This window comes from Dreissena polymorpha, chromosome 12, assembly GCF_020536995.1.
Source record: "Dreissena polymorpha isolate Duluth1 chromosome 12, UMN_Dpol_1.0, whole genome shotgun sequence".
Taxonomy (NCBI): Eukaryota; Metazoa; Mollusca; class Bivalvia; order Myida; family Dreissenidae; genus Dreissena; species Dreissena polymorpha.
In genome coordinates, this window is record NC_068366.1 from 49,879,227 (window position 1) to 49,902,614 (window position 23,388).

The 23,388-nt window shown below is 36.8% G+C and overlaps 1 protein-coding gene across 1 annotated transcript in view; it reads right to left on the bottom strand.

The window, feature by feature from the left end:
- Positions 1–23,388, bottom strand: part of LOC127852329 (E3 ubiquitin-protein ligase rnf213-alpha-like) — a 163,475-nt gene that overhangs the window by 118,496 nt on the left and 21,591 nt on the right. Inside the window, exons 2-4 of the mRNA XM_052386263.1 lie at positions 16,329–16,639; positions 15,365–15,436; positions 3,417–3,758 (exon numbers count right to left, since the gene is read on the bottom strand). Of these exons, the coding sequence (XP_052242223.1) occupies positions 3,417–3,758; positions 15,365–15,436; positions 16,329–16,605 (691 nt within the window). The 5' untranslated portion in view covers positions 16,606–16,639. The remainder of the gene's footprint in view (positions 1–3,416; positions 3,759–15,364; positions 15,437–16,328; positions 16,640–23,388) is intronic.

Genomic DNA, 23,388 nt, shown 5'->3' on the forward strand with positions numbered 1-23,388 from the left:
TAGCTGGTAACAAACATAGTTATATTGTCAAGTGAGATCTATCAATCCAAATAAGCAAACAAATGTTTAACAATGAAATTATCTTTGATAACACATGGTGTGGATGATGTTACAACCCCCCACCCCAAAGGAGCAGTAACAACTAGAGCTTTGTCACAGACGTGACGAATACCCCCACATGCCGCATTGACACATAATATTTTGCATGTCGTCTTCACAAAAAACAGCGGACACCACGCTCAAATATTAAAACGCACTAAGTGACCCCTTGACCAAGTTTTTGACCCAGAAAGGCTAATGTTCTAATTTGGCCTTAAGATCATCTCCATAAAACTTCTGACCAAGTTTGGTGAAGATCAGATGTAAACTACTTGAATTAGAGAGCGGACACCATGCTGAATGATAAAAAACGCACTTAGTGACCTTGTGACCTAGTTTAAGGCCCAGAATGGCCCATGTTCAAACTTGTGCTAGAGATCATTTAGATAAAACTTGTGACCAAGTTTGGTGAGGATTGGATGAAAACTACTTGAATTAGAGAGCGGACAACATGGTTAGGTTTAAAACGCACTAAGATACCCCGTGACCTAGTTTTTGACCCAGCATGACTCATATTCAAACTTGACCTAGACATCATCTAGATACAACTTCTGACCAAGTTTGGTGAAGATTGGATGAAAACTACTTGAATTAGATAGAGGACAACATTGTGATGTTTAAAACGCACTAAGTGACCCCGTGACCTTGTTTTTGACCCGGCTTGACCCATATACAAACTTGCCCTAGACATTATCAAGATACAACTTCTGACCAATTTTGGTGAAGATTGGATAAAAACTACTTGAATTGGAGAGCGGACAACATGGTGAGGTTTAAAACACACTAAGTGACCCCGTTACCTAGTTTTTGAACCGGCATGGCCCATGTTCGAACTTGACCTACAAATCATTTAAATACAACTTCTGACCAAGTGTGGTGATGATCGAATTAATTTACTTAAAATAGAGAGCGGACACCATGCTAAAAGTACTAAGTGACCCTGTGACCTAGTTTTTTATCTGGCATGGCCCATGTTCGAAATTGGCCTTCAGATCATCTAGATAAAACTTCTGACCAAGTTTGGTGAAGATCCGATGAAAACTACTTGAATAAGAGAGAGGACACCATGCTGAATGTTAAACAATGCACTAAGTGACCCCGTGACCTAGTTTTTGACCCGGCAAGGCCCATGTTCGAACTTGGCCTTAAGATCATCTAGATACAACTTCTGACCAAGTTTGGTGAAGATCCGATGAAAACTACTTGAATTAGAGAGCGGACAACATGCTGAATGTTAAAAACGCACTTAGTGACCCCGTGACCTAGTTTTTGACCCGGCAAGGCCCATGTTTTAACTTGGCCTTAAAATCATCTAGTTACAACTTCTGACCAAGTTTGGTGAAGATCTGATGAAAACTACTTGAATTAGAGAGTGGACAACATGCTGAATGTTTAAAATCCACTAAGTGACCCCTTGACCTAGTTTTTGACCCGGCAAGGCCCATGTTCAAACTTGGCCTAGACATCATGTAGATACAACTTCTGACCAAGTTTGGTGAAGATCGGATGAAAACTACTTGAATTAGAGAGCGGACACTTAATACGGACCGACAGACAGACCGACCGACCGACTGACGGACCGACAGACAAGTTCACTGCTATATACCCCCTAAACTTTGTTTGTGGGGGTATAATTACACATGACACATTTGTAAAGGGGATTACTAATCTGATGTAATCATAACATCCTTCAAAGGATTAAAAAGTTACAGAAACAATAATTTAATTACTGTGACACTGAAATGTGTCCTTGACCTTTCACAAAGGAGCAATGGTGTTTCAGGCTGCCAATTGTCCAGTTATAGGATATAATAAAATGAAATTATATTAAAATCCAAAGGGTCAATGAGTGAAAACTTTAATGTATTACATTTGACCATTTTATAATTAATGTGACCTTCATCTCTCATCCAGAGGCATGGGATATGCAAGGGACAAATGGTTATCTGGAATAATTATCTGAGGTCAATCATATTAAAATCGTCAAAAACATGTTAAGGTTACTGAGCAGCAACTAAAATTTGAGCTTGAATTTATGTTAAAATCCCCCAAGCATGTAAACGTTACAGATCAGACACAAAATTCGGACAGACGGATTCACTCACACATACTAACCCAAACACCCACCTAACGTTGGACTACTATATGGCATACTTTTGGGGCGTTCATCAGAGACCTGACTGAACTAAACTTTTCAGAGCATATTGAAAATATTTCCAACACAGAATGAATATGCACATATTAAAACCTCGGTTACCCAGTAGCTGGTTAAATATCCTTCCTCTGGACTGGAATCATTGTCAAACCAGGCCAAGATGTCATAAGGACAAATTAATTGACCAAGTTTCATGATGAGATGTGACTTCTTGAGTGTTAACAATGTTTCACATAAGCCATACAAGGGCAACTTTCCCCCCCCCCCCCCCCCCCCCCCCTGGTGACCATGTTTTTTTATAACCCGGAACTGTTTTCGAAATCGACCCAGAAATCATTTCATGAAAATGTTTCATAAAGATTTGACTTAAAATGTGACTCCTTGAGTATTAAGAATGTTTTACTATAGCCATATTAGAAGGACTGCCCCGCCAAATGGAGGCAATGTTGTACAACCAACCGGATCCATTTTTGAACTCATTTGAGATGTACTTAAAACAAATTTCCTGAAAAAGTTTCATAAAGATTGGACAATAAAGTGACTTCTATAGTGTTTGCAATGTTTTACTATAGCCATATAAGGAACTCTGTCACGCCCCATCGGGACCATGTTTTAAACAGACCAAAACCATTTTCCAACTTGACCTAGATTTCATAATAACAAAAGTTCTTAGCAAGTGTCATGGGCATTGAACTAAAAATATGATTTCTAGAGTGTTAACAAGGTTTTACTATAGCCATAAAAGGAAAACTTACCTGCCCCCCTGACGCCCATGTGTTTACAACGAACCAAAACCATTTCTGAACTCAGCTAAGGCATCATTAGAACAAATATTTATTAAGTTTTATTAAGATTTTACAATAATATTGTGAATTCTAGAGTGTTAACAAGCCATTTCTTTTAATTTGACTTAGTGATCTAGTGTTTACTTCAAGTGACCCAGTTTCGAACACAGCAAAGATATTTTTTGGACAAATCTTTTGCTCAAGTTTCATGAAGATCTTTCAATTAATGTGGCCTCTAGAGTGTTGTCACGGTAAATGATGCACAATGAACAACGAATGACGGACAAAAGGCGATTGCAAAAGATCACCTGAGCACAGCTTAAAGCATTTTTATCATACTCAATTTGAAGAAGTTTCCTACAACTTAAATTGGTTACCGTTCTCTGCAATTGTTTCAGAAAAACCTGCTGGTGTAGGCATGTCAGCTTCAGCGTTCTCAACAGAATTTAGTTGGTTCACGATATTAGGGTTTGGATTATCAATGGTTTCTTCTAAAGGATTATTCTCTGTGGTATCTGTGGATATTCCACGTTTCGATTGTTGATCTTCTTGTTGGTGTTCTGGAATAATTGTCTCAGAATTGTGTATGATTTCCATTGTTTCTTGTTGTCGTTCGTTAGAGGCCTCTTCTACAGAAATATGTTGTACAATTGTTTCTTTCACTTCACCACCAGTGTTGATTAATTCATTTGTTGGCTTGTGAGTCAAAGAGTCTGAAACTGGCAGATTTAAATAATATTTGTGAGAACAAGAGGACCAAAGGCCCTAAGGCGCTCACTAAAAAGGACAAGAGCTTCTAAAGGTGAAGGGACCTATCTCAATACTTCAATCAAAAAGGAGGGAGGGGTGGAGAGGGGTGTAATTTATTACATTACATCTTCCAAAAATAAGAAAAAAAATGCAAAACAAAAAAAATGGACGGGGGGATTCTTGGGTGGGATGGATGGAGGGTCTTTCAAAAATAAATAATAGAAATAAATATTTGTGTTGTTTTTAACCATGTTTAAAAAATATTTATTTATTTTTGTGGGGGTGGGATGGGGTCGGGGGTGTCATAGGGGGGGGTCAGAGGGGTGTATAGTGTGAATGTGTGGTCATTCATTAGATGATCTTTTAACAAGGGACAAAATTGTCACAAAACCAGGTTTTCATTGTGAAAAAAAAATCTGATAAAGGGAGAAAACTCAAACTGAACTTTTGAAATGACCAAAAAAAATTAACCCCCTTTGTAAGTTTTTTTTTTTTTTTTAAATCTATTTTTAGTCGTGGCGACCTTGACATTGGAGATATTGACGTGATTCTTTCGTGGGACACACCGTCCCATGATGGTGAACAAATGTGCCAAATGATTTTAAAATCTCACAATGAATGACATAGTTATGGCCAGGACAAGCTCATTTATGGCCATTTTTGACCTTTGAACTCAAAGTGTGACCTTGACCTTGGAGATATCGACGTAATTATTTCGCGCGACACACCGTCCAATGATGGTGAACAAATGTGCCAAATGATTTTAAAATCTGACGATGAACGACATAGTTATGGCTCGGACAAGCTCATTTATGGCCATTTTTGACCTTTGAACTCAGTGTGACCTTGACCTTGGAGATATCGACGTAATTATTTCACGCGACACACCGTCCAATGATGGTGAACAAATGTGCCAAATGATTTTAAAATCTGACAATGAACGACATATAGTTATGGCCCGGACAAGCTTATTCCGCCAGACCGCCAGCCCGCCAGCCAGCCCGCCAGCCAGCCAGCCCGCCCGCATTCGCCAATCTAATAACCAGTTTTTTCCTTCGGAAAACCTGGTTAAAAACAAGATGCGTTTGTGAAACACAATGTCCCCCTATATGATGTTTGACCTTGAAGTATGACCTTGACCTTGTGAAGGATGACCTTGACCTTGACCTTTCACCACTCAAAATGTGCAGCTCCATGAGATACACATGCATGCCAAATATCAAGTTGCTATCTTCAATATTGCAAAAGAATTCATAAAATAAGAGATTTGGGCCACATATATTTGACCTCTGACCTTTAAGGATGACCTTGACCTTGACCTTTCACCACTCAAAATGTGCAGCTCCATGAGATGCACATGCATGCCAAATATCAAGTTGCTATCTTCAATATTGCAAAAGTATTTATAAAATAAGCGATTTGGGCCACATATATTTGACCTCTGACCTTGAAGGATGACCTTGACCTTGACCTTTCACCACTCAAAATGTGCAGCTCCATGAGATACACATGCATGCCAAATATCAAGTTGATATCTTCAATATTGCAAAAGTATTCATAAAATGAGCGATTTTGGCCACATATATTTGACCTCTGACCTTGAAGAATGACCTTGACCTTGACCTTTCACCACTCAAAATGTGCAGCTTCATGAGATACATATGCATGCCAAATATGAAGTTGCTATCTTCAATATAGCAAAAGTTATTGCAAAATGTTAAAGTTGGCAGAAAACAGACCAACAGACCAACAGACCAACGGACCAACAGACCAACAGACAGACAGGGCAAAAACAATATGTCCCCCACTACTATAGTGGGAGACATAATAAACAAGCAAATTCATTGAATTGATATCCCCTGCCAATATGCTTCTGGACACAAAAGTTTTATATTTGACACTCAAAAAAGCATTTATTGAAAATACAAAGGGCCATTACTCCGTTATTAACAGATGGTGTACAATGCCATTTGGCGTGCATCATCTCTTATTGATATACATACCCATAACAAACAGCCATATAAGGAAAAATGCCCCGCCCCTTTGCAGCCAAACGTAACCATTTTCGAACTCATCCAAGATATCATTCAGCCCAATCTTCTGACTAAATTTCATAAAGATTGGACAATAAATGTGGCCTCTAGAGAGTTAACAAGGCAAATGTTGACGCCGCACGCCGCACAACGGACAATGCACGACGGACAAAAGGTGATCACAAAAGCTCACCATAAGCACGTTGTGCTCAGGTGAGCTAAAAATATTATTTTATTTGGGGGTGGGGGGATACTGGGGTGGGGCATGGGGGATGGTTTGGATGGAGTCTATTGTGGTATGTCAGGTAAGTGTTATTTTGTAGAAGTATCAATAAAATATGATCATAAATGAAGAGGTTATGGCAATTTTAGCAAAATTTAATAATTTGACCATGAGAGTCAAGGTCATTCAAAGGTCAAGGTCAAATGCAACTTGCCAGGTACAGTAACCTCATAATATGAAAGTATTTGAAGTTTGAAAGCAATAGCCTTGATACTTTTGAAGTGGATCAAACACAAAATTTCACCAAATATGCAAAGTTACTAAGTCAAAATAGGGCCATAATTCTGTCAAAATGCCAAAGAGTTATGCAACTTGTCCTGTACAGTCCACTTATGATAGTTAGCGAGTGTTCCATGTCTGAAAGCAATAGCTATGATACTTTAGGAGTAAACTGGATTAAAATCTGAACGAAATTTTCAACTTTTTAAGTATAAAGGGGCCATTATTCTGTCAAAATGCCTGTCAGAGTTACATAACTTTGCCTGCACAGTCCCCGTGTGATAGTTAGTAAGTGTTGCAAGTATGAAAGCAATACAGGGTTTTATTTCCACTTTTTGGGAAGATAGCCCATTACTTTGGATTTGGGAATTTTATCGGCATTTTCATGAAATTAGGAAAATAAATTCTTTAGCCTTTTTTTCCACACGAAAAGTCCACAGATTAGGGAAATACTTAATTTGATATAAATCTTTATAATCATTCAAATAAAAAATAAAAAATCATATAATACTTTGTTTGAGGTAATTGAATTAAAATTGTGATAAAATACACATTAGACACTTCTTTCAAAAAAAAAAATTGGGAATTTTTTGCCACATTTTGGGAAAAAAGTATACTTATTGGGATTGGAAACATAGCCGAATTTCGGCTATAAAATCGAACCAAAAAAACCCTGCAATAGCTTTGATACTTAAGGAATAAAAAGGACCAAAACACAAAACTTAACCAAATTTTCAATTTTCTACGTATAAAAAGAGCACCTTTTTCTGTAAAAATGCCAGCCAGAGTTATCTAACTTTGCCTAAGTCCCCTTATGATAGTAAGTAAGTGTTCCAAGTTTGAATGCAATAGCTTTGATACTTTATGAGAAAAGTGTACCTAAACACAAAACTTAACCGGATGCCGACGCAGACGCCAAGGTGATGACAATAGCTCATAATTTTTTTCAAAAACTAGATGAGCTTAAAACTGTTATCAGCTGGTAATGGTTCACTATAGCCAAATATTGAAAAGATCCACCCCTACATTAGCATCTTTTTTTACCGAAGGACACCATATTTGAATAATTTGAATCCGATCCAGATATAATTTAAAACAAGAGATGTGTTTGTCAGAAACACAATGGCCCCTACTGCGCCGCATTGAATTAAAAAAATTTTTTTTTGATTATATCCCTTAAAAAACTATTACTTCCCTTATGAAAATGATCTGTACCTGCCACATGATATTAAATAGAAATTACCTCCCTTTAAAGCTTATTACTTCGCTTGGATTTTGTTTTTTTGACCTTTGACCTTGAAGGATAATCTTGACCTTTCACCACTCAAAAAGTGCAGCTCCATGAGATACACATACATGTCAAATATCAAGTTGCTATCTTCAATATTGCAAAAGTTATGGCCAATGTCAAAGTTTTCGGACGGACAGCCTGACTGACAGACAGACGGACTGATTGCCAGTTCAACTGCTATATGCCACCCTACTGGGGGCATAAAAAAATTGTTCTGAGCAAGCTGCTTTGTAAAAGATGAAATTTTCAGAGTGGAGTGGTCACAAGGTTTCAATATAGCCTTTGCCCCGCCCCTTGGCTGCAATGATTTTCTGAAGACCAGAACTATTTTCAAACTCAGCAAAGCTGATAGCTTGAGAACAATTGTTCTGAGCAAGTTTCATTACAATTTGGCACACACTTTTGACTTCTATCATGTTCACAAGGTTTTATTAGAGCAATATATGGAATACTGTCCCGACCCTTTTCGCCCATGTTTTTTAAAGGACTGTAACCTTTTACAAACTCGAAGGAGATATCATTAATATTGATGTTTTGACCAAAACACATGAGTGGGCAAAAATTGTGACTTCTAACTTCTAGATTATTCACAAGGTTACACACACAAAACTGATATAAACCATTTTCATACTTGGCTGAGATATCATTAGAACACTGTTCTCAGCAAATTTCATGGTGATTTGGCAAACAAATGTGATTTCTAGAGTGTTCAAATGGTTTTACAATAGCCTTATGAACTTAAAAAAAAACTGGCATAAATGTTTTCCCTTGGACCGCAACCATTTTCAAACTTGTCTGAGATATCGTCAGAACTTTCTTATTTTCTTATCAAGTATCATGCTGATTGGAAAAAACATTGTGACTTCTAGCTTTTTTTTAATTTAACCTATTTACCTAGTTTTTACCCCTGTTTCGAACCGATATGCTATTAGGACAATTTTGTTCTGACACAAGTTTATGAAGACTGGGCATAAATGTAGCTTTAAGAGGGTTCAATGTGTAAGTGTTGATGACGCACACATGAGAAAGCACAACAAACAACAGACAAAATGGACAACAAAAGCTCACCATGAGCTTATTGTTCACATGTGAGCTAAAAACACTTTCAGGCAGACAATTGCAGACAAAAGTTATAAATATTTCTCAAATATTTTACTTAACAAGAGCTGTTTGTAAAACATGCATGCCCCCCATATGGGCTGTCAGTTGTAGTGGCAGCCATTGTGTGAATATGTTTTTTGTCACTGTGACCTTGACCTTTGACCTAGTGACCTGAAAATTAATAGGGGTCATCTGCCAGTCATGATCAATGTACCTATAAAGTTTCATGATCCTAGGTAGGGGTTCGGCTGTCGATCGCCATTGGCGCCAAATGGCGCTAATTTTTTTTAAATGGTTCCAATTTTTTTAAAGTGGCGAATTTCAAAAAATCGGTAAAATCCTATCCGAAAATGTACTGCGAGTCGAAAAGCACGCGACCGAGCATAAGCGGCCAGCGTTTGTCAGTTGTAAATATTGATTTACGACGATGTAAGCGACCTACAGTGTAGAGTGCACTGAAATCACGGAAGCGTGAAAGTGTTACAGTCGGTGTTTTTTACTGCTATTGTCAAGTTTTATGGGGGTTATTATCGGATTAACGGTTCTTTTATGATAAAGAACACTCAATTATGTAACACTTAGGACAAACTGGCACAAAGATCAATGATTATAACGATATATAAGGCGGCTACTCTTTAATCAATACCATGGTAAGTGTAATGTTATTTACACATTAGTTAAAGATTGTTCATATTTTTCACAGTTTATGTTGATGGCTTTCGTATATAAAGACACATATATGATTACATATTCACAAGCAATCATGGCTTTTCATGACTTCTTTAATCCTTGAAAGCGTGCTCTAGAAATTGAAACAAATGAAAGCAATGAAAATCCTTCAAAATTGCAAAAACATGATAATTCTGTAGCAAAGCGAAAATTCAATGATTGCTGGAAGTCAGAATTCCCTTTCATTTCATATGATGTGAAAACAAAGTCAATGTTTTGTGACTACTGTGTTAAAAGCCAGTTCAAAATGCATTTACATCTGGTTGTAACGTTATGAAAAAGGAGTCCTTAACTAAGCATGTAAAAACAAAGGGTATGTTTGTGTGTGGTAGCAAATTGTTTAGTTTAAAGTGCATATTCACATTGCTTCCCAGCTGTATTGTTTGTATTGAAATTTGATTATACAGTATGGAAATAATAAAAACAAAGTCTCATGGTATTATTTATTTATTCTTTTCAGAACACCAGACTGTTTTTATGTATAAATAAAGCTTATTAAGACTTATGAAGTTACTTATTATTATTTATGTATTTACATACTTTTAAAAGTAATAATATAGTCAATGACATTGATGTTGTAAGGTTTCTTAGACGATTGTCATAATTAATAAGGTCGGAATAACTGACAGTTTCGCGTTGTGAAAAAGTGGCGACAACTTTTTTTGGGCCAGTGGAACCCCTGTCCTAGGTGTAAGCATTCTTGAGTTATCATCCGGAAACCATTTTACTATTTCGAGTCACTGTGACATTGACCTTTGACCTAGTAACCTGAAAATCAATAGGGGTCATCTGCCAGTCATGATCAATGTGCCTATGAAGTTTCATGATCCTAGGCGTAAGCATTCTTGAGTTATCATCCTGAAACCATTTTACTGTTTCGAGTCACTGTGACCTTGACCTTTGACCTAGTGACCTGAAAATCAATAGGGGTCATCTGCCAGTCATTATCAATGTAACTATGAAGTTTCATGATCCTAGGCCTAAGTGTTCTTGAGTTATCATCCAGAAACCATTTTACTATTTCGAGTCTCTATGACCTTGACCTTTGACCTATTGACCTGAAAATCAATAGGGGTCATCTGCCAGTCATCATCAATGTACCTATGAAGGTTCATGATCCTAGACCTCAGCATTCTTGAGTTATCATCCGGAAACCATTTTACTATTTCGAGTCACTGTGACCTTGATTTTTGACCTAGTGACCTGAAAATCAATAGGGGTCATCTGACAGTCATGATCAATGTACCTATGAAGTTTCATGATCCTAGGCCTAAGTGTTCTTGAGTTATCATCCGGAAACCATCTGGTGGACAGACGGACCGACAGACCGACATGTGCAAAACAATATACCCCCTCTTCTTTGAAGGGGGGCATAAAAATAGGTATGGTAGAAAAAATTATCCACATACTGCGGAATGGAGATAATGCGTTTACCATAAATGTAATGCCTATGGTTTTGTAATCGCTACTTGTTATTTTGGTTGCCTTGGCTTTTATGTGTTAAGGTTAAGCATTATATAATAAACCTCTTCACAATAAGGCTGCATCCTTATTGGGTATAATTTTGCTTCATTCAAAATCATTAATTAATGGGATCAATTACATATATTATATATTATTTATATTCATATTTATAAATATATTCACTAAATTCATATGGGAACCTATTAGCTTGGGGATTAAGGTTCATTTATCAGCAAAATTTTACAAACTTGTAAGCAAGCACCATATTTCCCATGAATGTACCTTAACATGTGCTCTTTCCAAAAAACCCGTTAGCCACCAAAAAATAATAACATGGCGGCCTTGTTTTTCCAAAATGGCAGCCGCATAATTGTGTATACAATTTTTATTGAAAATCAAGGTATTTGCACTCGGAGACTAATAAAAACAAACATTATTCAGGTTGCTTTGTTGTTAAGAATGTTTAAAAGATACAATTTGTTCTTCTTTGACATTTAGATGTGAAATATTGTACATTTGTATCGAAATTGTCGCAATTTGCACAATAATTGTGAACCACATATGTACGTATATATCACAATAAAATTATAATATAAAGACAATACACACACATGTATGGCACACTTAAACATCTTTCTTTATTCACATATATTGTTTAAGGATCGTTGGGTGTTTTACTATGGTATGATTAAACGTATGATCTTATTAAGACATTTACTGGCACTTTATTGTAATTGGTATTGTTTACATACGCCCTACAATCAATGCAGAGTATAAAAACTCATAGTCAAAAGATTGTTTTTTATCCTATTACCAGATGAATATGATAGTATAACAACGATTGTATAAACATGAGCTTTATACTATCGCTATTTTTAGATCAGATTTGGGTTTTTCCAAAAATTGTAAATGTGTTTTTGTCAACTACTGAAAGATTAAATTGTCAAAAAATAAAATATTTGATAATTATTAATGGAAATAGGAAGGAAATAATAGGATAAATAGAATATTATGTGAATTTTGGATAAAGATCAAGTTTATCATGCTCGGCTCGAACCATGGTAGCGCTCGGCAAGCCTCACGCTACCCTGGTTCTAAGCCTCACATGATAAACTTGATCTATTCCCAAAACTCACATAATATTCTATATATATTGAATATGTAACTAAGCTGATAAAATGGCAATCTATATTACAACTATCTAAGTTTGAGATAAATAAATGATGTAAACACTCTTCAATAGACTGTATCAAGATAAATACGGATAAAACCCCAAACACGTGTAGTTGACGTCCTAGCATCTAACCTGTATATGCATATCAGGTGATTTTGCAACATGCGATCATTCATGTGACGAGATGACCTAAACATAAGATAATTCAAATAGTATCTGTGTTTTAGATATTCAATTTATAGAACACGAGATGATAAAATCAAGGTGTGATTTTCTAAAACATATGATATTCAGATAAAGGTTGCAAGCTAATAGCCAAGTCAGCATTTAATGTCGTGCATGGATATTCAATCGTTTCATTGATTTGCAGTATACAAATGACACGCTGACCCCAAAATATAAAACCTAGTGAAAAAGTTAAAAATAACGTTACGACTCAATTTTCATGAACTCGCAGTAGGGATTGTTACGCTACTTTTCAGACAAGGTCTAGTATCGTACTTTTTGCGAAAACAAAACCATATTTTTCAAAACTAAACATATTTTAATCAATCGATGTAAACAAGTGTTTATTTAAATTAATTCACCTTGGATGAAGTGTCCTCAAATGTGTCAATCGCATCTTGTGAGTGACACGCGTGATTCAATCATCACTGGATAATTCTAGGTAGCAATTAGCTGCTGATAATATAAGCTTGATATACAGAAAACATACCTATGATAGTAGATTCGTGTATTTCAATACATTTAAATAAACATGTGTTGTAATGTTTAGTTGTGTCTTAATAGACTGAAAGGAGGTATGATTCTTGAACTTCTGTAAAAATACTCTACATCAATATAATATGTTTGTGATTTTGTAATATCTTTAATACCGTTTTCGTAGTTGTTCACAAACAAATAGAAATAATAACTACAAATGAAAAAGTATATGTACTGAGGAACCAGTAAACCTATTGTAAATATTTGTAAATTAAAGAAATTGAAGAGGTGTGATCACAAAAAAGTCACAGGGGGCCAAAGTACGTTGATAGACTCTGGAAAAGTGACACGCATAACTTAGTGACAAATCTTTAAAAACAGACATAATAATACACACACTAAGTATTGCTAGTGGGACTTTTCAACACAAAATATGTATACAAACCGTTTTTTATTTCTTATATTTATCATATTAAGGATACATATGTAACAGTATTCATTGGGTTGAATTCCTAGATGTGTATTATTTTGTTTTTGATCCCTGTGTGCATTGTTATCAATCTTTCACATATTCTCAATGACTTACTTTCACAATATTATTATACGGGACACTTGCAAAACGGTAATCAAACTTTCAGCTATATGACACCCAGGGTCGTTAAACGAATGTACTCATAAAAGTTCCAATCATTCAAGAAGAACAAGGCAGAGTTAACAGGTATTTCAGAAAGAACTCCGCGGAAATCATCATTATCAGCATCAATCCCTTGACCGGTTTGGCAATTTGGGGGCAGGGAGTGAGAGAAGCTGATAAAGAAATCCTCCTCGAGTCAGGTCTGCTGTGTGCTGCTGAAAGTAATTTATCCATCGGAAGGGATGTCCATTCGTTTCTTCTGACGGCCTCGATGTTGACCTCCCTTTAGCATGCCCTGGCGAACCAGCTTGAGCAGAGAGTCGATTCTGGTGACGTGTCCAAACCAAGCCAGCTTTTGTCGTTTGACGGTCGCCAGTAAGGCCTCCTGTGGACCAACAAGTGTTGCAGTCATGTTCATGAACGTACTAGTTGGTCTTGTGCTCCCTGAAGGAGATGCGGAGCAGTCTTTGGAGATATTTATGTTCACATGCCAGTATCCTGCGTTCTGTATCCGCGTAAAGGGTCCAGGTGTCGCAGCCGTAGAGTAGGATGAAGATTACGAAGAAATTGTAGAGCCTGTACTTGGTGGGGAAGCTGATGGATCTGATTTTCAACAACCTGCTCATTCTTACAATTGCTGCGGTCGCCATGGCAATTCTTTTTCGGACCTCAGCGGTACTGGTACCATCCTTGGACAGGGTTTCGCCCAAGTACTTGAAGTTGGCCACTTCTTGAAGTTGGCCACTTCTTGCTTCTGGCCGTTCATGGTGATGTCTGCACTGGTGTTCGTCGTGCTCTTAACCATGATCTTCGACTTCTTCATGCTGACCTCTATCCAGTATGCTCCTGCTCTGCCATAGAGTATGTGGGTGAGATCTTGAAGTTCACTGCTGGTGCCACTCATGGGGTCAATGTCACTTTTCAAGGCCTTACGTTTCAATCGATTAAGGATAATGCGTAGCATGGGATGACTGATGAGGCTGCTGGTGCGGTTATTCTTAGAACAACTTGAGGTTGCCCTTTTTCAGTAGGGGTTTGACCGGTGACGGAGTCCCATCCTTGGGCCACTGCTTTTCCTACCAGATATTTTGGCATAGTACTGTCATTGCTGCTGTCGTTGCGTCTCCTCCTTGCTTAATCAGCTCAGAAGTGACGTTGTCCACTACAGGGGATTTTCCTGGCTTAAGATTACTTCCTCCTCAGACTATGCACTGCATGAAAATCAGCAGATCCGCAAAACATCGCAACTATGGCATTTCTGATTCAAAATCTGTGTATGCAGCGTCGTAAGGCAGCTTAGGCATGACGATGCTACTGCCTCGACGGAAATGTGCAGACCATACAAATCATATGCCAAAATACCGCAAGTTGTTCCACAATTAATGAAACTAAGGCAATCGAAGGCGCATAACTGCATGTAACAATATATCATATTTGTCATTTGCAAACATGCACTCATCTTCTTCTGAATGCATATGACAGCAAAACAGGAAACCGTTTCATCTCTCATAACCGCATTCTTTGCAAGCTCATTGCTCATTTTGAATTCGTATCAACACCGACATTCGCAAAGTTTGATTAGAATTTCTAAACAAATGAAATCGCGTTCGGTATGCTATTGCTTTTATATAACGGGTCCAGTGTTGCAAATTGCGATTCAGTACAACCTGGCATCAGCACTTTATCAATAGTGTAAAAAGCGTTACATTAAAAACTTCTTCAATCATGAATATCGTTTAAAGAAATTCTCTGTATCGCCCTATATTTTTTGCAAAACAAACATCCATTGATAAATATGTTCACACATGCACGCATGCAATTAATAATGTGACCTGCACGCATGCAATTAATAATGTGAACTTCATTTAACTTCACTTCAAAGACGAACATGTCCTTCTGAGACTGAAACAATGAGTGTGTAATGGGAAAACGCCAATAATCATACCATCAGTGTGTTTATTTACAAGTATGACCATCCTAGATACATCTTGTCTGTGTTCTGTATCAGTGTTGATTCCTAAAATCAAATGTCATAAACGAATTTTAAATCCAATCAGTTCATGCTTTTGTTTAAAATCCTAACATGGTGAGCTAATTGTTTGGATTCATCTCTAGTTTTAGTTTGTTGTTAATGGAACTTTCGTTGATATTTGCATTTACACTCGCTAGAAATAATAAAATATACAAAAAATGCATTCAAGTTGATATCAGTCAGTAAGGTTTTTAATTTCAAAATAAGATACGAAATTGTATTGTTCTTCATGTAACTAAGCTTTAATTTTAGAAAATGTTTAGAGGAATCAAAGTTCATAGTTCTAAAGTTTGAAGTCATTTTTGTCACACAAACTGAGGCTGGCTGTTGCAATATATATATCTTCGGGTGACTCAAAGGTTTTATTAAAAAAACACATCAAACTTAGTTTTTATACCAAATTGCATGTTTCTTTACTGATTTTCTAAATTATTTTGCATACTTATGTAAGCTGCCCAACTTGTTCACATAAACTGAGACCAGAAATGGCGGCCATCTTGTAACTGGACGCCATCTTGAATTTTTGACTAACTAAAGGATTTTATCAAAAGTGTGTATCAAACTTAGTGTTTATACCAAATGTCATGCTAAATTGAAGATTTGCACAATTTTTACGCACAGTTGCTTAAGATATACCCAACATGGCTGTATAGATTGAATCGGAAATGGTGGCCATCTTGAAAATGGCAGCCATTTTGAATTTTTGAATGGCTAACGATTTCTATCAATAGTGCATATCAAACTGAGAGTTCATGCAAAATTTCATGCTTCATTACAGATTTGCAAGATTTTTATGTTAAATCTCCTAGATATATAACATTTACTGAGAGTTAAAAGTTAGAAGTTCAGTTGCTATAATCCTATGATATTATAATACCTGATGTTTGCGCCATACTACATGTTGCACAAAGATTCTGCCCCTCTGGACACGTTGTTCCACATTTTCCACATTTCCCAGACCAAAACCATGCTTGATCAACTGGATGTGCGCAGTTTTTACAAAATCTCTGCTCAGATGATATTTCGGCATTACACGGATTACCATTGTCATCTTTTCCAGGGCACAGAACCACCTTTGCTTTTACGGCTAGCTTTGTCCCACATTCCTGGCAGAACTTCCCGTCCCCATCAATCCCGCATTTAGGGCACTTCATATTTTCTATCTGGCTTAGATTGTTAGATTGTTATCTGTAACAAACCAAAACGTATACCATATCAATTACAACTGTCGTTCTATTTGTGACAAATAACTAACTGCATACAGTATTATCAGATATAGCATGTGTGCTAGTTTGCACAACATTTGTTATCACCAAAGCTATTTTGTCCTTTATATATCACTCTTTGGTGAAATAAATCATCAGCGTTTAAGAATGAATATTGGTCATAAGTAAATGTTTGGTGAAATGAATGAGTTGTGGGCTTATATTCAGTAGCATGTTATGCGTATCCAAAATATCTTTGCAAAAACATAATGTACATTTACCATATTTTGAGAGATGTAAACTTAACTGTTTTTATGTATGAGAACTTTCAATTTTTCTGATAATTTGCTGATAATGGAAACAAAAAATGCTCATCATCTACAGCAAAGTAGCACGTAAAATTGTATTTGAAAAAACATTAATGATTAAAGGGAGTATGCACGATTTCTATGTCAACAAGTAATTCTTGCAATCTTAAACCAACATATGACAAGGGCTGTTTGTAAAACATGCATGCCCCCCATATGGGCTGTCCGTTGTACTGGCAGCCATTGTGTGAATACGACTTTTGTCACTGTGACCTTGACCTTTTACCTAGTGACCTGAAAATCAATAGGGGTCATCTGCAAGTCACGATCAATGTACCTTTGAAGTGTCATGATCCTAGGCAAAAGCGTTCTTGAGTTATCATCCGAAAATCATTTTACTATTTCGGGTCACCGTGACCTTGACCTTTGACCTCAAAATTGATAGGGGTCATCTGTGAGTCATGATCAATCTACCTATGAAGTTTCATGATCCTAGGCATATGCGTTCTTGAGTTATCATCCGAAAATCATTTTACTATTTCGGGTCACTGTGACCTTGACCTTTGACCTAGTGACCTGAAAATAAATAGGGGTCATCTGCGAATCATGATCAATCTACCTATAAAGTTTCATGATCCTAGGCATATGCGTTCTTGAATTATCATCCGAAAATCATTTTACTATTTCGGGTCACCGTGACCTTGACCTTTGACCTAGTGACCTCAAAATCAATAGGGTTCATCTGCGAGTCATGATCAATCTACCCATGAAGTTTTATGATCCTAGGCGTATGCGTTTTTGAGTTATCATCCGGAAACCATTTTACTATTTCGGGTCACGGTGACCTTGACCTTTGACCTAGTGACCTCAAAATCAATAGGGGTCATCTGCGAGTCATGATCAATCTACCCATGAAGTTTCATGATCCTAGGTGTATGCGTTCTTGAGTTATCATCCGGAAACCATTTTACTATTTCAGGTCACCGTGACCTTGACCTTTGACCTAGTGACCTAAAAATCAATAGGGGTCATCTGCAAGTCATGATCAATGTATCTATGAAGTTTCATGATCCTAGGCCCAAGCGTTCTTGAGTAATCGTCTGACAACCACCTGGTGGACCGACCGACCTACCGACCGACCGACCAACATGAGCAAAGCAATATACCCCCTCTTCTTCGAAGGGGGGCATAAATATGGCCTAGAAGTGCTAAATAACACAAGAGCTGTCAGAGGAAAGAGCACTTGACTATTCGAGTGCTTGACAGTATAACGTAAGCCATCATGGAGAGGGGGGGGGGGGGTATAAAGTGGGTGTGTGGTCATTTAATAATGATCTTTCAAAAATAAGGGGAAAAAAATATTTTAGTGGGAAGGGGAATTCTGGGGTGGGGCATGGGGGATGGTTTGGGTGGAGTGCATTGTGGTATGTCAGGTGTTGTTTTGTCAAAGTATGAATTAAATGTGATCATAAATAAAGAAGTTATGGCAATTTAAGCAAAACGTTCAATTATCTAAGCATAAAAGGGGCCATAATTCTTTCAATATGCTTGATACAGTTGTCTGCTCTTGTTAATAGATGGGGGTCATGTTGGTAAAGAAGTATGCAAAATATAAAAGCAATATGTCAAAGCACATAGGAAATAATTGGGGTAGTACGCAAACTTTAAAATTTGCACGGTAACACTAACGCCGACGCCGAGGTCGGTAGGATAGCTCCACTATATATATTTCATATATAATAGTCGAGCTAATAAATTAACAATCTGTATATGGTACTAGAAATCAAAAATTGTTTACTTCAGTAAATTTCATAACTGGCTGGTTTAAGCCGATGCCGACACTTTTACTCGTATTTATTAGGAAACAAAATTGTGTCTTTGTGTCGTATGAACGAACCTGCACTAAAACTAAATTTAGATTCACATGATTGTACATGCATGAGATATAGCTGGCGAATTCGACTGTACAGATATTTTCGAATACAGAATTAAATATCTGGCTTATTTCGCATTTTACGACACATGTTATTCTTAACTTTTATTTTAATATATATTGAAATATAAAATTATATGTAAAATAAGTTTTTTTACACATTTTATATAAATTCATAAATATTTGACAAAATTGTGCATATATACTCCCTTTAAAGAACTATTTGGAAAAGTGAAATTTGTTAATGGACAAGTACATGTAGATTGATGCAAAGAACTAGTCCTTAAACCAGAAAAAATTCCACACCAATGGTATTAAACAACAAGAGCTGTCAGAGGACAGCACGCTCGACTATTCGAGTGCTTGACAGTATAACGTAAGCCATGAAGGGGAAATTGTTCATATTCAGTAATTTATTAGACGCTCTTTCAAAAATAAAAAAAAGGAAAAAAAAAAGGAAAAAAAAATTGGGGGGGGGGGGGGGGTAGGGGGGTTGAGAGGGAGGTATAATGTGGGGTGTGGTCATTTATTAGACAATCTTTCAAAAATAAAAAAATGAAAAAAAAATGGGGGGGGGGTAGAGGGGGGCAGGGATTCTGGGTTGGGGCGTGGGGTATTGTTTGGGTGGAATCCATTGTGGTATTCAGGTAAGTGTTGTTTTGTCAAAGAATTAATAAAATCTGATCATAAATAAAGAAGTTATGGCAATTTAAGCAAAATGTTCAATTATCTAAGTATAAAAGGGGTCATAATTCTGTCAAAATGCTTGATACAGTTGTCTGCTCTTATTAAAAGGTTGGGGGTCATGTTGGTAAACAAGTATGCAAAATATAAAAACAATATGTCAAGGGACATAGGAAATATTTGGGGTAGTAAGCAAACTTTAACATAGATTTATCAATAAAATGCATATCTAAGTATAAAAGGGGCAATAATTATGTCAAATTGCTTGATACAGTGGTCTGCTCTTGTTTATAGGTTGGGGTAATGTTGGTAAACAAGTATGCAAAATATGAAAGCAATATGTCAAAGGACATAAGAAATATTTGGGGTAGTAAGCAAACTTTAACATAGATTTATCAATAATATGCATATTCTAAGTATAAAAGGGGCAATAATTCTGTCAAAATGCTTGATTCAGTTGTCTGCTCTTGTTTATCGGTTGGGGTCATGATGGTAAACAAGTATGCAAAATATGAAAGCAATATGTCAAGGGACATTGAAAAAATTTGGGGTAGTACGCAAACTTTAACATTTGCACGCAAACAGACACGGGAACGGACAGGGGAACGCCAAGGCTGGGGTGAGTAGGATAGCTCCACTATATATATTTCATATATAATAGTCGAGCTAAAAATTAATGTATTGTTATTAATTTTTAAATGTGTTTATTGTGTCTGGTAGTTTTTGGTGTCTTTTTGTTTCCTTTGCAATATTTGGTAAAAAGGAGATGTGTTCGTCAGAAACACAATGCCCCTTATTGCGCCGCTTTGGAAAAAAAATATCTTTTTTATACCTTTGACCTTGAAGGATGATCTTGACCTTGAACTTCCATCATTCAAAATGTGCAGCTTCATGAGAATACCGCTTTAAATTTTTTTTATTTATTTTTTTACCTTTGACCTTGAAGGATGACCTTAACCTTGAACTTTCACCACTCAAAATGTGCAGCTTCATGAGATACACATGCATGCCAAATATCAAGTTGCTATCTTCAATATTGAAAAAGTAATTGCCAATGATAAAGTTTGGAAGGACAGACGCCATATATTTGACATTTGACCTTGTGAAGGATGACCTTGACCTTCACCTTTCACCACTCAAAATGTTCAGTTCCATGAGATACACATGCATGCCAAATATCAAGTTGCTATCTTCAATAGTGAAAAAGTTATGGCCAATGTTAAAGTTTTTGGACTGACGGACAGACGCCATATATTAGACATTTGACCTTGAAGGATGACCTTGACCATCACCTTTTACCACTCAAAATGTGCAGCTCCATGAGATGCACATGCATGCCAAATATCAAGTTGCTATCTTCAATATTGAAAAAGTTATGGCCAATGTATAAGTCTTCGGATGGACAGACGCCATATATTTGATATTTGACCTAAAAGGATGACCTTGACCTTCACCTTTCACCTCTCAAAATGTTCAGCTCCATGAGATACACATGCATGTCAAATATCAAGTTGCTATCTTAAATAGTGAAAAAGTTATGGCCAATGTTAAAGTTTTTGGACAGACGGACAAACACCATATATTAGACATTTGACCTTGAAGGATGGTCTTGACCTTCACCTTTCGCCACTCAAAATGTGCAGCTCCATGAGATGCACATGCATGCCAAATATCAAGTTGCTATCTTCAATACTGAACAAGATGTGTTTGTGAAACACAATGTCCCCCTATATGATGTTTGTCCTTGTAGAATGACCTTGACCTTGACCCTTCACCACTCGAAATGTGCAGCTCTTTGAGATACACACGCATTTCAAATATAAAATTGCTAGCTTCAATATTGCAGAAGTGCCATTACATGCGCAATTTTGACCCATATATTTGACCTTGAAGGATGCCCTTGACCTTGACCTTTCACCACTCAAAATGTGCAGCTCCATGAGATACATATGCATGCCAAATATCAAGTTGCTATCTTCAATATCTTTAAAGTATTCATAAAATAAGCGATTTGGGCCACATATATTTGACCTCTGACCTTGAAGAATGACCTTGACCTTGACCTTTCACCACTCAAAATGTGCAGCTCCATGAGATACACATTCATGCCAAATATCAAGTTGCTATCTTCAATATCGCAAAGGTATTCATAAAATAAGCGATTTGGGCCACATATATTTGACCTCTGACCTTGAAGGATGACCTTGACCTTGACCTTTCACCACTCAAAATGTGCAACTCCATGAGATACACATGCATGCCAAATATCAAGTTGCTATCTTCAATATTGCAAAAGTATTCATAAAATGAGCGATTTTGGCCACATATATTTGACCTCTGACCTTGAAGGATGACCTTGACCTTGACTTTTCACCACTCAAAATGTGCAGCTTCATGAGATACACATGCATGCCAAATATGAAGTTGCTATCTTCAATATAGCAAAAGTTATTGCAAAATGTTAAAGTTGGCGCAAACAGACAGACAGACAGACAGATAGACAGACCAACCAACAGACAGGGCAAAAACAATATGTCCCCCACTACTATAGTGGCGGACATAAAAAGTAATGGCCAATGTTAAAGGTTTCGGACGGACAGACACCATATATTTGACATGTGACCTTGAAGGATGACCTTGACCTTCACCTTTCACCTCTCAAAATGTACAGCTGCATGAGATAAACATGCATGCCAAATGTCAAGTTGCTATCTTCAATAGTGAAAAAATTATGGCCAATATTAAAAATTTTGACGGACGGACAGACGCCATATATTAGACATTTGACCTTGAAGGATGACCTTGACCGTCACCATTCACCACTCAAAATGTGCAGCTCCCTGAGATGCACATGCATGCCAAATATCAAGGTGCTATCTTCAATATTGAAAAAGTTATGGCCAATGTTAAAGGTTTCGGACAGACAGACGCCATATATTTGACATTTGACCTTGAAGCATGACCTTGATCTTCACCTTTCACACTCAAAATGTTCAGCTCCATGAGATACACATGCATGCCAAATATCAAGTTGCTATCTTCAATAGTGAAAAAGTTATGGCCAATGTTAAAGTTTTTGGATGGACGGACAGACGCCATATATTAGACATTTTACCTTCAAGGATGACCTTGATCTTTACCTTTCACCACTCAAAATGTGCAGCTCCGTGAGATGCATATGCATGCCAAATATCAAATAGCTATCTTCAATATTGAAAAAGTTATGGCCATTAAAGTTTTCGGACGGACGGACGGACAGACTGACATACACACATACACACATACTGACATACTGACACACTGACAGACAGTTCAACTGCTATATGCTACCCTACCGGGAGCATAAAAATATGGAAATGGATTCGTTCACAGGTTGACAGAATGAGAATTTAAAAAACAAAAATTATACCATGACAGTTAACCAATTATTCTTCGACTTTGAAAGTATAATGTACTTATTAAATTAATAAATTACAACAAGAAACATGTTCATATTTTACACATTCATTTAATTGTATTCAATTATCTTAGCAATTGGAAGCAGGGTTTGAACCTAACATTTTAGCACAAAATAAACATCCAAACTTAAGATTCTGATTTTAAACTGTTGTGTTTTCTTCTATTTTTATTAATGGTGTCCTTGACCTTACTGGCTCAAAATGCAAAACTTTGCCTGGGCCCATATTTAAGAAAAGTCTTAAGCCATTCAACTTCACGCAAAATAACTTTATCAAAGACTCATTCATTTAGGGAAACAGATATTCTATTTTAATAACAGAACAATTACCCAGACTAGTAACACAAAAA